General features: G+C 56.7%; 1 protein-coding gene across 1 annotated transcript; it reads right to left on the bottom strand.

Annotated features, from left to right (window-relative positions):
- Positions 1-1,536: 1,536 nt before the first annotated feature.
- MLYCD (malonyl-CoA decarboxylase) lies at positions 1,537-16,674 on the bottom strand. The gene is made up of 5 exons (XM_025920819.2): positions 16,102-16,674; positions 8,531-8,643; positions 7,519-7,675; positions 4,752-4,901; positions 1,537-2,755 (listed from the first exon to the last, which is right to left on the bottom strand). The coding sequence occupies exons 1-5, from the start codon at positions 16,636-16,638 to the stop codon at positions 2,222-2,224; spliced, it is 1,491 nt and encodes a 496-aa protein (XP_025776604.1). The 5' UTR covers positions 16,639-16,674; the 3' UTR covers positions 1,537-2,221.
- Positions 16,675-17,684: the final 1,010 nt, after the last annotated feature.

The raw sequence follows: 17,684 nt of genomic DNA on the forward strand, positions 1-17,684 counted from the left end.
CCTCAGAGGGGGTCTGAAGGGGAAGGTGGGGGACACGGAGGGAGAGCAGGCTCTATCGTTGGGGGGCGCGGAGCACAGCTTCAGGCCTGAACCTGGCGCGCTATGGAACCCAAGGATAGTCACGTACTGAGCACCTGCTGTGAGTCTGTCCCCTCTGTGGGCACTTTGCAGGGGAAGACACTGTGGTCTGAGGGGTTGTCCAGGGTTCCCTGAGAGCAAGCGCGCTGGAGCCCAGGTCCGGGAGACAGCACCTACACCCGCGGCTACCGCGTCCCCCGCGTAACAACGTCACCTGGGTGGTGGGCGGTGACCAGCGGGACGTAAATTCACAACGCGGGGATCCAGTGACCTGCTGCAGCCCTCCGAACCCACCGCTGCGGGGCTATTTTGCAAAGGATGACATATGTACACCTGGGCGGTCTGGTCGTCCCTCACAGGGAGCGGTGAGCCGGGCCCGTTTGAGCCGCCTCTGCCCTCCTGGGGGCCGCGGGGTTGAACAGAAGGTAGCACACAAGGTGTGAGGCGAGCGTCGGCCCAGCGCGGCACCACGAGGCGGCCCGGCTCCCTCCCTTCGGTGACTTGGACTGACGCCCGGAGACAGGACACCCACCCACCCGCGTCCATCCATCGCAGGCCGCCTGGGCTGCTGTGACAAAATATCACCGACCGAGTGGAGGCTGGAGATCCAAGGTCAGGGTGCTAGCACGGCTGCGGGAGGGCCGTCTTCTGACCTCACATGGTAGAAGGGGCCGGGGGCTCCGTGGGGCTTCTTGTGAAGGGCACTGATCCCCACCTCCTAACACCATCACCTTTGGCGGGGAGGGTTCAAGATAGGAATTTGGGGGGGTACAACACTCAGAGCACTGCACCACCCACATCCGCCTGGCCGGCCAGCCGGCCCATCTGACGAAGTGCCGGAGAGGAGTCATGACAAGAGCCTTGACAAGAAAAAACCACCACTGGGTGTGGCAGGAGCCGGGTGACAGGCACGTGGGCTCATTAGGCTATCCTGTCCGCTTCTGTGTATTTGGTTTGAAAAGTTGCGCAAGAGGAGGCTAAATAATGCGAGAAGGTGTGAAACGCGGGGGTGCGGGGTTGGGGTCTCAGGCAGGCAGCTCTGGAAGAACTCTCCCCGAGCCCCTCGAGGGCGAGGACCCCGGGCCTGGTGGGGCTCCAGAGCCCAAGCACTAGATTAGCTGGGGGCCAAGTGGAGCAGCACCAGAACGCTGCCCCCGGGATCCAGAGAGAGAGAAATTTCTAGCGGCGACCACCGTCACGCCGTTCACGATCAGGCAGCAGCCCCACATGGGAGGTGACGCACAAGGACCGGGGGTCGGGTCTGGAAGATGAAGGACACGGAAGGCTGGGGGACCCGTCTGCAGGAGTGAGGACACGCACACACGGACACCCCGCCCCTCCCACAGCCCCGGACACCGCCCCTCCCTGCCTCTCTGTCCTCACGCTCTCCTTCACGGGACACCCGCACACGCCCAGCCCGTGGGGTCTCGGCTCTCGGAGGTGACCACACACACCGTCTTAAATAACCACCTATTTAATGCTTCGCAGAACAAAACCATTCTGTACTACGAGGATCACTGGAAGCCTGCAGCACCGCAATCTTCGTCTCCGATCCGGTTTAAGCCCCAGGCAACCATGCCTTGCGTGCTCGGCGATTTTGGCAAACGGTGTGCAGTCACCAACATTTTCATACATTCAGCGTCTCCCAAATCTAAGCGAAATGGAGCACAGCCCGCTATCCCTGTGCGGCGAGTGGAGAGAATCGGCTAAGACAACCACGGCTGAATTACGTTCTAAGCTCGAGGGAACATCTACTCTCACCCGGGCCACCTGCCGGGGTCCTCGCGAGGCTGCCCGGTCCACCGCGGGACGACAGCCAGCAGAGACTCTAGACCTTTCTAAAGATGGAGGTGCCACCGCACCCCCTCTGGCAGCGGGCCAGGCCGCTCTTCTGGGGAGAGCACACCCACCCACCCCGCGTCCACCGGAGCCCCCATTGCGCTCCAGGCACCACGCCTTCGCTCTCTCGCGATGGGAGTTAGGACACAGCCTTCCGGTGCGGCCCTGCTCTGGGCAGGAGAGCGCACTTCAACTCTGCTTTACTAAAAAAGCCTCTTTTGATCCATAATCCGCCACCCCAACCCCCCCAACCCATCCAGAAAATTATCCTTTTCTGAGTCAGAGACATTGCTTGAGGGCAGGTTTAAAGTTTGCTGTTCTTGTGAAACTGGGCCACGAGGCTGAGCACCTGCTCGGAAGCCTTGATGTTCTTGGCGCAGAGGTAGCTGGTGCTGTTGGCGGCCGTCTCCTCCAGGTAGTACCGGTAGTTGACCATCAGGCCGCAGGAGCCGGTGACGCCCTTGAGGCTCGTGTCGGCCAGCCAGTTGAGGCGCCACAGCACAGCCCCGTTCTGCAGGTGGAAGTTTGCCACGGGGTTCAGGGCGTAGCCCCGGTGCTTCTCTCCGTACAAGTACCAGGCACAGAGCCTCATCAAGGGGGCCTGCAGCACCCTGACCAGCTTCTCAGACTTCACCCACTCGCTGCTGCTGAGCGAGACCTTGAGGGTCTCGTTAACGGGACCGCCTAGGATCTCCGAGATTTCTTTACATTCGGAATCTGTGAGCAGTTCACTCCTCCCGTGTTCCTTTGCTTGTGAGTTCAGGAGCCCCAGAAGCCACTTGGTGAAGCCGGGGATAGGAGACAGACTTGAGAACGTCCCGAGATGAGGAAACTCTCTCTGTAGGGCACGGTGGGTGGGGAAGGGAAGGTGGAGAGAACACACACACGTAACTCAGCAGGCATGGCACCGAGACGGAAACGCCTCTCCACGTGTCATTCGCGCACCATTAAGCGCTGCATGTCGCTCTGTGGTTTACCACATGCCCTCTGGGGTGCATTTTCTCCTTTCGAGGGGCATTTATGAAGAACCTGACATATGCCAGGCCCTAGAGATACCCTGAGTCCCCAAGGCGAGCCTCTACGACGGCTGCCCTGCCCACGCCACCTGTCAGAATGGCCAGTCAGGGGCCCGGCCCGACATGAGCAGGGGCTGCTGCTGAGAAGTGGGGCACGCAGTCCTGTGACCGCATCTCCGGAGCGTCTGGTCTGCCGTGCCCCTCCCGGGGACTGCTCTGTGGCCACACAGCCCGGCCTGCCATTTTACCCGGTGACCGTGTACTGAACAAATCATCGCTTGCAGAGCTAGCCCACAGTGGGTGTGGACTGTGGGCCAGAAGGCGGGGGGGGCACGGGGGTTTCTCCATAGCAGACAGGACGGTTCATGTTCAAATTACAGCGACATCTCAAGGACATGTTTTTTTTTTTTTAAAACCCAGCATTTTCTGGGGCGCCTGGGTGGCGCAGTCGGTTAAGCGTCCGACTTCAGCCAGGTCACGATCTCGCGGTCCGTGAGTTCGAGCCCCGTGTCGGGCTCTGGGCTGATGGCTCAGAGCCTGGAGCCTGTTTCCGATTCTGTGTCTCCCTCTCTCTCTGCCCCTCCCCCGTTCATGCTCTGTCTCTCTCTGTCCCAAAAATAAATAAACGTTGAAAAAAAAAAAATTTAAAACCCAGCATTTTCTGATTAAAAATGTAATTTATGGTCACTACAGGTGAATTTTTTTAATGTATGATGGAAGGAAAAAAAACCCCCAAAACTACCATCGTCCACAACTTGAGATAACTTAGTCTCCAGGGCTGATGAAGTGTAACTCCGTCTTTCTCCGGTTTTTACGCGGGCGAGGCATTTAACTTCTATCCCTGCTTTCTGAACTTACGTTGTGACAATTTTCTCCTTTTCATTCAGAATCCAAACAAATAACTTAACAGAGTAAAAGATAAGACTGTACCAGGGTTCTCCTAACCGTGTTCCTCTCGAGGGTCTGCCTTTATAAACCGCGATGAACACTCTCGTGCAGAAGAGTGACACGGCTTTTTGGGATTCTCTCTGGTGACTTTCTGGCTCACGGCGGGGTGCTGTGACCAGCCACCAGGATGGCTACTGGGCTGAGGGGCCAAATCTGACCGATTCAGAAATCGACTCTGCGGGTGAACCTCTGACTCCGCCTTTCTCACCAATACGCCCCTGCCCCCCACCCCATTCATCAACACCTCAGCAAAGAAGAAACTTAAATTAATTAGATGTGGCTCCTTATCGCCTCCAGGGAAGAAGTGACAGAGAGTGATTCTAATGACGCTGATCGCCTGCTGAACCCTGAGTTCTCAGATTTAAGATTGATTATGAATTTAATGCAAAGCACGCTGACGTTTTAATTCCACTCTGTCGCTCTCCACGGAAGGGTTTCTGCTGCAGCGACACTGCTGAAACCACGCAAATAGGAGGATACCACTCTCAGAGCCAATTATTAGCAACCTAATTATTTTACCTTTAATTAGATTCTGCCCATTGCGGCTCACTCAAGCCCCTTAGGAGAGAGTTTCAAAAAGCTAGACCCAGACAGAACCTGAGTGTTTCTGCTGTAGGATGGCGAGGGGCTTTTCCCAGGATAACGGACAGAAGTTATTACAAAAAAAAAAAAAAAAAAAAAAAAAGCCAGCATATCTGCCCCCAAGCTGCCGGGTCTAACCTCGGCACTGCCTCCGTCCTGAGTGTTCTCGGGGAGCCTAGAACGTGCCAAGGGCCATCTGGCCCTTTCCACCTCTCCTACCTCCCTCTAGATCCCCTCTCGTCCCCCGTCCCCAGGGGCTGACACCCCCTGCCCCCGCACCGTTCCCACCTGCAGCTCCTTGAGCACTCGCTTGACGAGGAAGGTGCCCAGCTCTACCCCCTGCAGTCCGGGCTGCGTCAGGCTGATGGAGTAGAAGATGGCCGCAGAGATCTGGCTCCCCTCCTCCGTCTCCGACGGGGGACACTCCTTCACTATGGCCTGGAAAACACCACGGTGGTCATGGTGGGCTTGGGCCCCCCGCTTCCCACACCTGCCCTACCTCTCGGGGCCGGGAGAAGCCAGTGAGGGTGGGAGCCCGGAGACCTCGGCCCTGTTCAGGGCCTCGGCTCTCGAGACCCAAGGCCTCTTCCGGTTTGAGACCTCTCCGGAGGCGGCAACGCACGGCCTCCCTGGGTTGTTTGCTCCCCCTGCACTGTTTCTATCGCAACGAACTTCTCAACAAGCAATGCGTATTCCCTTCGCCTTTTCCGGGCCTCTGTGTGGTCAGAGACGGATGAATCTCCTCCCCGCCAGCACCAGACGTAACCTGCTGACCCGGCTGGTAGGCCAGCGCCTCCCTCTCCGTGGCTGCCCTGCGTGGGCCTGACCGTTCTACCCTGCAGTCATTCTCGCTCCTTGTCTCTGAACTCTGGGCTTTCAGATATCCCAACAGGCCATACGCAATCCCATAAAGTCTTTCTCTCAGCAAGTTCACCTTTCTGTACCCTTTTGATTTTGTGCTACGTCCTTGTTTTTCCTTGGGGAAAACACACATCCGCACAGACACGCACACGAAGTAATGCAGAAAGACTCCTACTGGGAAGTCCCCTAGCCAAGGCTGATGTTATTAGCTCTGAGTTCTGGGTGTGGTTTTCTGAACCTCAACACTCTGAAGGTCACCGGACAACAGCGGAACGGCAGGCGGGGACCTCCAGTTTGCTTCGAGGCAGGTGCACCAGCTTGCTTCCCAGAACGCATCTAAGCTGCTAACTTCCATCAGCGACACCCGATTCTGGCAGCGGGGGTGTTCCCTCCACGAGGTCTGGGAGTCCACGAGCTTTGTGAAATTGTGTGTGGAATGTGCGGGTCTGCGCGTGTCCTCCGGGGGACGACATCCTCGAGCTTTCACCCCCTGGAGATGCTCAAAGGGTCTTTCCTGTGGCTTCTGAAGAGCTAAGAACGCCGCTGCTGTAGGAAGGCGGGGTGGATGGGGACAAAGGGCCAGGGACACCCCCCGGGGCCGCGCTCTGACAGCTCGGTGCCACCTGGGTCAGGACGCACCTCTGCCTCATGCCCACTCTTCACCGTGTGAGGTCGCCTCCGCTGTCTTTCTGGAATGCTGCAGGTTACCTTGTGTTCCTTGCTCAAAATTTTCCAGCAAGCCTTTTTTTTTAAAGTTTTCAAAACACAAATGAATCTTTCTTTGGTTATACAAGAGACTGCATGATGTCAACGAGGCAAAACGTGTACGCGTGAGGAAGAAATCACAAGTTATTCCCAAACCAATTCCTGCTGTTAACCTTCCGGTGAACACCTTCCAGTCGGTCCCATTGGCGTAGGTGCGTGCACACTTCAACACACACACACACACACACGCACACACGCACACCCTGTGCACGCGCTCTCTCCCCGCGCCCACGCGCCCCATTCTCCCACGCCCTGAGCGCTGGGGTGGAACCCCGGTCTCACCCTTACTGGTACTGGGATCGTGGGCAGATCTCCCAAGTTACCCTAAGCCTCAGTCTCCTCGCGTCCACGAGGACAAGAATAACAGGAGAAACGCTGAATGCCCAGGGTGGCACGAGCAGGGACGCGGGGACATGGCTCATGAGCTGACGGGCACCCAGCAAATGCTCGATCCCTATGTGCTTAAGCGCACACTGAACATGCCGGTCTGGAGCCTGAATTTCCGGCCGTTCCAGACCCGGACAGTGAGCAACCGTCCACGCTCCCAGGTCTGAGCATCACGTAGGGAGAACTCCCCAGAGTGGAGATTGTAGGTCGCACAGAACGCACGTCTTCTATGTTCACAGACATCGCCAAACTGCCCTCAGAGAGGCTGTGGCAGCTTCCAGCGCGTGCGGGTCCCGCAAACGCAACATTCACGAGGGACTTTCTCCGTGGAGGTCAAGAACACCCGCCCGCTTGCCCTGCTTGGTCTCTCCACCTTCTGATACCATGAAAGGCTGCCTGGATGCCCATCCTGGGATCCGGTATCATCTTTCCAGCTTCCGGACCGGCCATCCCGGACCCAGAGCCGCAGCCCACCGGGCCCCGCGCTCTGACAAGCCCCAAGTGCCCCGGGGTCTCTGCTCCCTCGCCTGCTTCACCCTCCCCGCGGTCAGGCCCCTGCTCCCAGCCCCCGCACTGGTTCTTCTCCAGCCCCGGCAGGAGGGATCCGCTCCTTCCCGTCCACCCAGAGCAGGCAGCGCCTGCCAAACAGGGTCCCGGGTCCTCGGCTCCCCGGGCCGAGCTCTGGGCCCACCTCAGGCACGCCGCACGGTCTGATTTTCAGTGTTGTAGCCACGGGTCTTGAAACCCGGCCCCGGGGCCCCTTAACGACCACTAAAGTGTTGAAGGGTGCACCTTTCCTTCCTTAGCCACGTCTTAGCTGCAGGTCGATGTCCCCAGAGGAGTGCCATCCTTGTTCTGGAACTGTCTATACACGACGTGTGTACACTCTGTAGCCACAGACCGGGAGATTTTCTCTAGCTGATTCAAAACTCCACAGGTGCCTGGGGCAATCTACTTCACAAGGGGGTGGGGGGACACAACCACGTTTAAAACAGCGTCAGGGACTCTGCGACGCGGCCCTGAGCCGGCCGTCCGCGGGTACCTGGATGTTGCTGGAGATCTCGTTGGTCAGCGCCACGTGCAGCACGACCAAGGGCTCCTCGGGGCTTGCACAGTGAGAAAAGAAGTAACACCTCCTGTAAGGCCCGACGCGTCGTTTCATATCCATCCAGTTTTTCACAGGATGCACGGCCTCAGACCTGGGGGAAAGTCAGAAAGAAGTAAGCCAGGGGGACAGCTCGCAAGGTACGTAACCGCTGCCGGTTCCTGTGCATACTGCCAAGGGAGCCTTGGTGGCTCGGTCAGTGAGGCCCAGTCCTCACTACAGTCCATCCGTCCTTCGCATGCAGCCTCAACAGACCTGCCAGGAAAATTCAAGGAGAACCGTTTTAATGTGAAACAGCGCTGGCTGACAGGAACAGCAGCTAATGACCCTCGGACCCACAAACTGCCCCCTGCTTCTTAACACTGGGTCTCAAGGCTACTTTGCAGGCCCCCGGAAGCAGATCCTGACACGGGTGACCTGAGGATGCTTGCACCTCCCGGCCGCTCTCTCCTCCGAGTCTGCGGCGTGAAGTCCGTGCTGCAAACACGCAGCCCGGGTTGTCCAGCGGCCTCGTCAGCCACGTGTTGTTTGCAACGTGTCAAATGGGAGCCCCTCGGGTTTGTCACGCTTCAAAGCGCAGCCTTTCGCGAGCCTCAGTGTCTGTAAGACGGCATGGGCACCAAGACCCGCGAGGGAAGAGCGGCTCCTGTCCGTGGGGACCGCTGGGGCTTCGCCGTGTCCTGCGCACGCGGGGACCACGCCCCACACAGCCCATCCAGAGACTTACGCCAGGGAGGTGCTGTCACAACTACGGGAGGCAGATGCCGTTGGGGTCACTAACGCCAGGAGTCGGCCCAGCGGGACCCTGTGGCTCTGAGAATGGGGGGTGGGGAGAGGCGGGCCGTGCACTTGACCACGGGCCACACACGTTGTGCTTGGGCCACAACGCGCGCGGACAGAGGCCGGCTTTCAGCTCCCGTTCAGGAAAAGTGACAACTTGAATACTTACTCGCTGATTTTCTGCAGGACCTCACACGGCGAGTGCCAGGTGACCCGTTCCAGGCTCAGGAACCCCGAAGAGAACCACTCTGAGAGCATGCCCTTCAGCACTCCGTTCATCTCCTAAAAGGGAGAACACAGAGTGCTGGCTTCTGGGGACAGGCCGGCCAGCCCGCCTCTGTGCCACCACCAGCCGACACGGGGGGATCAAGCAGGCAAGAGGGACGCGAAAGCAGACCGCGGGGTGCTTCTCCCAACGGCTTCCTCGGTGACAGCTCCGCGGGACTCACCCCACCCAGGTGGCCGGCACCCGGCTCTCGCCCCGCCCGGCCACCCCCGTCAGTAAGACCTCAGCGGGAGCTTTCGATCTGAGCGAAGCTGCCCGATCGACGGCGTGTTCCAGCACACGCGCCACAGTGAACGCGACTGAACTCGCGAAGTCGACAGAGCGACGGCTGGTGCGCCAAGAAGGGAACGCTAACACGGGGGGCGCGGGGATCAGGACCCCCTCCTCTCGGAAACATTCTGGGACGTGCCCAAACGTCTCTTGTTTCCGGAGAGGGGCAAGTACTGGGGGTCCGGGCACCGTATCCGTCAACTCAAAGGTGCGCGTTTTCATAGTGTAACGTCTCTGAAGTCGGGATTCATCTTGCAAACGATGGCGGGGTCACCGCTTCACTCGTAGCACTTTTTTCTACCTTAGTGGGATATAGAATAGAGTGTGTCCGGCAATCGGTGACCTTAGATTTGATCAAATTATTCTAAGTTCACTTCACTGATTACATCTAGTCTACTTCCGGAAGTGAGGAGCCAACTTTACCACCCAAGACACGTGTGTCCAAAAACCTTTCAAGCGAGAATGGAACCGGAGGCACCCAGGGCAAGGCGAGGGCGCAGGGGCAGACCCAGCTCGGTGTAGCCCGCTGTGACCGCACTGAACATGTAACCGCAATAGGCTTCCTGACGGCTCGAGCGAGAGGATGCCGGGGCACCAGACACGGCTGGTTGTTCCTCAATAACTGTTTCCTTTTCTTCCAAATCAACAAAAGTCTTATGCTTTAGGCAGGCACATGGCTATCCAGGTTCAAGATCACACTGCAGCCAGGGGCAGTCAAAAGAGCGAGTCCTGGCCAAACAGATGTAAGCAGAAGTAAACATGGCAGGAGCATGCCCTTTGCTCATCTTTTCTTTGTTCCTCTCACTGCAGCCTGGAAGGTGATGTGATGGCTAGAGCTGGAGCAGCCATCCTGGGCCATGAGGTAACTTTGGGGAGGAAGGTTTTTCGGGGAGAACAACAGATGGAAGTCCGTGTCAACTGAGGGCATCACAGAACAGAATCAGCCCTGGGGTGTCTACCTCCAGACTTTTACATGAGAGACAGACTTCTGTCTTATTCAAACCACCATTATTTCGGGTCTCTGTTATTCACAGATGAACTACATACTAACAGATACACTGAATGTTACTGAAGAATAACATACATCTCAGTATATCCAGTATAGAATTGACAGAGAGCTACCACCGCAAAAGCTGTAAAAATGTCCACATTTTATTCCCTGGTAAACGAAAGGACTCACAACTGTGTCACTGGAGGATAAGCTTGAAGTAAGTAAAATAAAGGGCTCGTGGCTCTGAAAAGCTTTCAGAATGAAGTAAGATCCCTCTTTAAATATTTAAGGCCTGGGGCACAGAACCAGCCACTGATTTGTTCTGTGGGACCCCATGGGGGCGAAGAGGGAGGTAAACTTAGGACCAACAAGGGGGAGTCACGGACAGATAGACTTGGACCGAATTTAACGTAAAGGAGAAGTCTGGAATAGCCAGGGTTGACCACAGATGCTATCCGGGGAGAGTGAACATCACCACGAGCGGGGACCAAGGGCAGGGTTTACAAGGATTTGGTGGAGCCGTTTTAAGGATTTAATGGTTGGACCAGATGCCCTTTGCGATTCTCTTTAACTCTGAATTCCATAACCCGGTCTCCCTCCCTCAGCTCCACGCTCGGTGAGGGCAGACGTGGCTTTGACTTCACACCTCTGGATCCAAAGGCATTCAGCGGGCTCTCCGATGTGGAGGACGGTTAACAGACTGATGTCAAATGAAAAAGGGGAGACAGACTAGAGAGTGGAGAGGATGAAGGGGCAGGAAGGGAGGCCAAGAGAGGCCAAGTGCCAGGCATACAGACGGCTGCTCATACAACTGTATTCACTACACCGGATCACAGCGGTTCTTAAACTTCCCGGGTTCTGCACGTGCTCGAGTGCTTGCTAAAAACCACGGACCTGCTCCCCAGAAAAAAGCACACACATTCCTCAATTTTTGCACCCAGTTTCCTGGGAATCGTGGATGCCTGTGAAACTCATCTATGGATCATCTCCAGAGGTTCACAGACGCCGGACTGGGAACCTCCACACTGGACGGTTGGGACTGGATCGGCCGAACTCCATGGAGGGTGTGCGGGCATCTCCAGCGCATCCCTAACAGGAGAGTGTGGGACATGCCTGGCTTCGGTATCGATTCAGGATTAATTACGAAAGAAATGGCTTGGCTGATGAGAGCTCGCCCTCCAAGGTCTCTTCGTTCTATTTCGGGCTACTGACAGCTGTGAAATGTGACACTGCTACATGAGAGCTGGGTATCTAGGTGAAAGGGCACACGTCCCCAGGCTCAGTGCCCACCGGCCGCAGCTGTCCCTGCTGGAAGGCACCAGCGGCCTGAAGGCTGTGGGATCACCGACAGCAGGAGGGAGAGAAACTGCCTAGGCTTCTCGCTCATCAATTCAGCCATCAGTTGTCAGGCGTTCGATCCAAGACTCCCACTCACAACTGCCGGGGACGCCAGTCAGCGTGGGCTCAGTCTTCCGGACCCGCCAACGCCTGTCATCTTGGAGGACACTGAGCGGAAGGCCAGCCAGCCTCCCCTTCTGGCAGAGAAAAAGCGGTCCCCCACCCTCTCTTCTGGAGTTTTTGGCTATCAAGATCTCCCGATGTCTGGAATGTGGAGAAAAGCTAGTTGTCACTGCTCGGAAGCCCTGAGCTGGGCAAGCGGGCCCGAAGCACAGGACAGGGTCAGAGGGCCACAGTGAAGACATTTTAGGTCTGATTCCAACTGATAGAGGCTCCCCCCACCGCCCCACACCACCCCAGGCGACTGGGGCAGCCTTGATGAACTACAAATAAGGTACTTTTTAGTTTAGCTAAGCACAGAATTTAGGAGAGCCAACAAGGACCTCTGTGTTCACTGAAAAGCAGGACATGTCACTAAAAGAGGCCGGACGACAAGGTGTCGGGTGCGGCCTGACATCGCAACGGTGGGGACGCCGGCCCGTCTGGCACGAGTTTAGCCCCGTCCCCACCGTCAAGGCCTGCACACCTTTCACCCCACTGGAATTTCTCCGCTCAAACTGCCATCAGGAAACCCTTCGGTTTTCTAAATGCCAACTTCCCTCTGGTGTCCCCAAACTGCTGGACGGTGCTCAGACCTTCTAGAATATGGACTCAACTCAGCCTCACGGGGGACTTTCTCCCTGAGAAACTGCACTCTTCAACCCCAAGAGGCCTTCGGAGACGCCTCCGGAGAAAATCAAAAAGCGTCTAGACCACACACACGGCAAGCGTGCACTGATCCTCACAGCCCGACGTCCAGTAATCACAACCCCCGGGCAGAGACCAAGAGCCAGACAAACCGTGCCCTCGTCTGTAAACCTTATTTTTAGCAAAGCTGAACAACCCTCACAGCATTTCCTGGAAGAGAAGCAGGCTGACCTTGAGCGTAGCAGCCGCCGGTGCAACCTCTCACGTCGGCGCACGGCCAATGGGCTAAAACCACCAGAAACCATGACTGTACCCAGTGGATGGCAAAGAGGGCACTGGGAACCGGCCCCTTCCATCTCCACACGGCGCTTCTTCCGCTGTCCCGCCAGAGACGCCCCATCAGCATGGCTGTGGGCCTCACGCTAGCTGGCTCTCCTGAAAATGCCACGGCGCCCTACAGGACTCGGCACCCGAGAGCGCGTGGCAGACACACATCCCGGGGTAAATGCTCGGGGCTGAGTCCGTAGCAGCCCGCACGGCAACTGGAGCGTGTTCACGTGACTTCCTCTAGCGTGCCCGGAAGTCAGCAGGTGCCGGGGAGCAGCACAGCTGTGGTGAGGTGCTGTGTGCCCACGGTGAAGGGTGCCGAGATCCGAGGCGCTGGCGGAGCCAGCTCCCTGCTCCCCCCCAGCATCACGGGGCACCCCAGGCCCCTGGCGCCCGAGACTCCTGCCTTAAAGCTTCGCGTGCCAAACTTCCAGTACTTTCTGACACTGTATTCCTAAACGCAGAAAGTTCTAGCTGCGTCGCCTCATCAGCTTGGATGCAAAATCCAGAATGTGGGAGAAGAAACGGAGCGAAAGCGCGGTACACACACTAAGTGATTCTGGCGATAGAGTACAAGGCCGGATCCCAGTGACATTTTCTAGGGACAGAAAAGATGATTCTCTGAACGACTTAAGTGACAGGGGTTGAGAAAACTGTTACGTGACTACGTGGGACACGGGAGAAGGAAATCCATGGCTTCAGCACTAACGGTTACATGCACTAGATACAAGGCCAGAATTTTCAGGCAGAGAAAGGCAAGAGGAGTGACTCAGCACCTGGAAGAGGCGTCTTGCACCCAGTGTGTCCAGACCACACACGGACGCAAAGGTCAGGCTACAGTCGTCATCCTTTGTTCAAGAAAGATCTTTACTCCACACGACTTTCTGCCTGTGGGTATGCAATGTTTCTTCTGTGTGTGCGCAGCCTTGGTTGAAAAAACAAAGGAAGCCTGAACCCCGGAGGGCCTGGTGTCGCTGGCAGCTTGGGATCTCCCTGGAGCACGCCCCTCTCCCCCAAACCAGTCTCAACGTCACGGCTTCCAGCTGCCGCCTCCCAGCCTGCACGACAGCCACCTTTCCTCGTGTGGGGAAGAGCAAAGGCATGGAGGCATTCAGTAACATCTCACAGAATCGGAGGACTCAGAACTGGATGGCACCTCAGAAATCACTGGGGCCAACGGCCTGAAATCGGCAGTCCAAGGGTCTGACACAACGCCTCCGCTGGCTGTGCAGAAACCTTCCAAGCCCTCTGGGCTTCCCTCCAGGCTCAAGGCTCTGCGTGGAATGGTCGGATGTCAGGACAGTTGGGAGCAGTATGTGCCGACCTGCTCTTGTGGCGGAGGACCTGGGAGTCTCGTCCCATGCATCATCCAGCATTTTGCTACGCTGGACATTGGAGACAAGGCTCCCGGTCTCCAAGGGGCTGATTATCCAGTTGGGGTGGGGGAGGGTTGGCGGAAATACATCTCAGACGCTACATTCTGTGGTTAAGGTACAAAATGCAGGTGAGGTGCACAAATAATAACGTAGCCTGTGAACCACCAGACCAGGTAAGGCCACCTTGCACTGGAGTGTTGGAAAGGCTCAGTGATGAGCAGCTCCTACTCTAACGGGCTTCCCAGGCAAGAATGGCGCAGGAATGTGTGTTCAGGAACTTTCCGTCAAAGAGCCGGCGTGGCCGCAGAGGTTCTATGGAGAGGGGCGAGAAATGGACGGTACGGCTGGCAATGTCCAGGGTGGTTTGGCGTAAGCCAAAAATGCCAAAAGACATTAAATGTTGGTCCTTCCGGCCTTCAAGGGAGTAAAGACCGACTTGTGGTGTCAGAGAAAGATGAGCACTGAGGTTAGTGATGAGACGGAAGTTTGTACGTTTACTCTTGGAAAGAGCAAATGCAGTCGCAACCAGAGAATACTAAACTGATTTGGTAAAACTAAATAAAACAAACCCATTAACTAACCGGGTTGTCTCATCTTGCCCTTGATTTTGTGGAAAAAGGCAGATTCTAAGAAAACAAATCCCTTTCAGATCTAGTCCAGTCGTCAACTCTGAGAATCAACGTGTAGCGACAAAGTACACAATTCGGGAGTCATGAGGACGGGGCTCGAGTTCCGGCTCTGCACCCTGGGCACTGCACTTGACTTTGACAAGCTTTAATCACTTCCTCTGTACAACAGGTCCCTAGGGCTTGCTGGCAAATGAGCAAGTGCATGAGAAGCACCTACCATCACCGTGCCTGCTGCTAACTCTTCCCGTACTAGAGTGGAAGCTTCTGGACCGAGTGACCTTAGTGCCAAGACCATGTCCAGTGGTCACAAGTCACACAGATGGATGGACAGACAGGTAAACGATTTCATTCTGGGACAGGCGACATTCTACCCAACTCTTCAGTCTCCTAGGCAGTAAGAATCAAGTTTCAGAAAAACCACCATGGAGCGCTGGTCCCTGCTTCAAGAAAAAAAATAAAGTATGCTTGGATTGAAGACTAGACCCAAGCAGATGGGAATGCACACGGTGTCGAACACAGTCTCGGCCATTCAGACCGGGCTTGAGCCAGAATCATGATCAATTCAGATCTTGGCATTAGAAGTTAAGCAGCCATCATGAGTAATCAATTCACAGCACTATTATCACTGAAGCAAACCCCATCCTTAACGATACACGATCTTTAGGCACATAGATAAAGTCTTTTGTGAACACCATAACTCCCGCAGCAGGACGTGGTTATAAAGCGTACCACGAAGAACCCCAGACTTAATATGTGCGTAGGTGATCGGAGACATATCTATTTGCTCTAAGTTCTTGGTCAAGTTTCCCCCCCTCAGTGTCTGTCTCCTTAACCCACGTAAGAATAAGGCAATGAACATGAAAATTACCGTGCCAGTGTTAGAGTTCTAAGTGAATTAGGACATAACCGATCAACTGCTCAATTTTTTAAAGCCAACTGCACCTTAAAAAGTTCTGAACATCAGACGCTTCTTGAAACATTTACATCATTTTTTGGTCGTTGTTCACTAAAAGGGCAGGTTAGTGGTCCTTTCGTATTTAATACCAATAGCATTAGAGCACTATATTCGCCTATCGGAGATCTTTCGTGTCGTTTTTTAAATCCTACGGTATTTACTTGCATCCAACATGAGCCCACCGTGCTACGCACCTGATTACTCAAGTACTCAACTTGGAATCATCACATTTCAGGGCTGAACTCAGGAAAGTGAAATGTCCTGCCCAGCCAGGCGGCAGAGCCCAGAGACATCATCTTTGTGCGTTCCAAAGGGTTTCTTAGACAACGAGGCTTACACACAGAATGACTGTGCAGCTAACGTGTGCTGACACCACCTGGGTTTTTGGAGGCTACGTGGTGCTCGGTTTGGTACTGGTTCAAGTATACCGCATACAGGAAACTCCCAGCTAAAACGGTAAAAAAGAGACTTCGTGGAGCACACTAACCAGGAAGGAGGAGTGACAGTCACGTTAAAGGCAGGCGGTGCTGAGTTTCTAGTAAGGGTCAAAAGTGGAACCAGGCAGGGATTCAGAAAGCCTGGGAAGGAAGGGGACGGGGCAGGGGTTCAGGGGGCTGTAACTCCGGGCAAAATGTGCGCGGCTTCGGGCTGGGGAAGGTGGAGTGTTTGGGGCTGCAGGGGCAGGTGAGGACTCTCCGGGGAGGGCCATCAAGATCGAGGACCTGGTGCAAGGCGGGGGGCGGCCCGGGGCCAGGCCTTACCCGGACGTGCGGCCCCTCCACCAGCTTGAGCGCCTGCGCCTCGAGCAGGTCGGCCCGCAGCCGCACCAGGAAGCGCACGCCGCCGTCCAGCTTGCTGATGTGGTGGAAGAGGCCGCGGTAGCGCGGCACCAGCGCGTAGCGCAGCCGGTCCTCGGCCTGCAGCAGCACGGCCGCCTCCCGCGGCTGCTGGCGCAGCTGGAGCACGCCGGCGCTCTGCTCGGCCACCTGGCCGTGGTCCACGCCGAAGCCCCGCGCCAGGCGGCTCAGCAGCTCGGCGCGCTCGGCCGCCTCGGCCAGGCCGCCGTAGAAGCTCACGAAGTCGGCGCACTGGCCCTCGGCCGGCGCCGGCGTCTTCTCGCGCAGCTCGTAGGCCGGCGTGGCGGGCACTGCGCGGCGCAGCAGCTCGTCCATCGCCCGCTCCAGGGCGCCCGCCTCCGCCGCCGCCGGCCCGCTCGACAGCCGGGGTCCGGGCGGCCGCGGAGGAAGCCGCAGGGGGAAGAGACGGCGCGCCGTCAGCGCTGTCCAGAAGCCTCTCATGGCGCCGCGCGGCAGCTACTTGAGGGACGCCGGCGCCGCCGGGCTTCCGGCTTCCGGCGCGCGCCGTCCCCATTGGCCGAGGCTGGGGGCGCGGGCGGGACGGTGGCCAATCGGAGGGCGGGAGGGGTGGCGGCGCGGAGCCAAGTGTAACCAAAGGTCCCGGCGGGGCGGAGACGCGGGCGTGCCTCGTCCCTTCGCCACCCAAAGTCACCTCCCCTGCCGCTGTCCTCTTGCCCCACCTGCTCTGCTACGTGCAGGCGCTACACTTGCGGATTCCTGGTCCATCACGTCTGGGGAGAAGCCACGGAACCTGCGTGGTAATTCACTGGCAGGGTAGCCTCGGTGTTAACCTCCTGCCTAGGCGCTCTCAGTTCTTTGCCAGGGTCTGATTATACAGGTGACTCCCACTGCCGCCGCAGCCCTCCTCTGTCCGGAGCTCGGGACCTAGCTTTACAGCTGCCTGCTGCAGAGCTTTTCATGGATGCGCCAAACGGGGCTTTCCTAACCGTCTTAGTCCCCAACCTGTCCCTCCTTCCTAAGTCCTTGATCACTCATCTATTCAACAGGGTGTTTATGAACTACCTGGTATGTGCCAGGTCCTGTCCTAGGCACGGGGCTAACAGAATGAGCCAGACAGACCCGATGGTGCCTCATGGAGTTTACAGTCTAACGGACAGGAGAACATAACGACAAATTGGACTCCTGAATTCATTCCTTCTGTCTGGCCCCCCGCGCCTACAGCCCATGTCACTTCTCACCGGGGCCACTGCAGTAACCTCTTTGCTTCCAAGCTCAGTCCTCCAATCCATTCTTTGCATCAGCTGCTGAGTGAACTTTGTAGATTATCCACTTAGGCGTGTCATTCACTTGTTCAAAAACCAAATGCTTTAGCGTAACAGGCAGAGCCCTCACCAACAGCCCCTGCTCTCCCTTGTAGCCACATCTGTTGTTCTTTCCACCTCATTTCTATTTCTCTGTGGCCTGGTGGCTCCCAGACTTGTAGATTTTGGAACCCATTCTTAAAACACAAGACAGGGCGGGAAATG

This window comes from Puma concolor, chromosome E2 (assembly GCF_028749965.1).
Source record: "Puma concolor isolate L17-30 chromosome E2, mPumCon1.1.hap2, whole genome shotgun sequence".
Classification (NCBI taxonomy): Eukaryota; Metazoa; Chordata; class Mammalia; order Carnivora; family Felidae; genus Puma; species Puma concolor.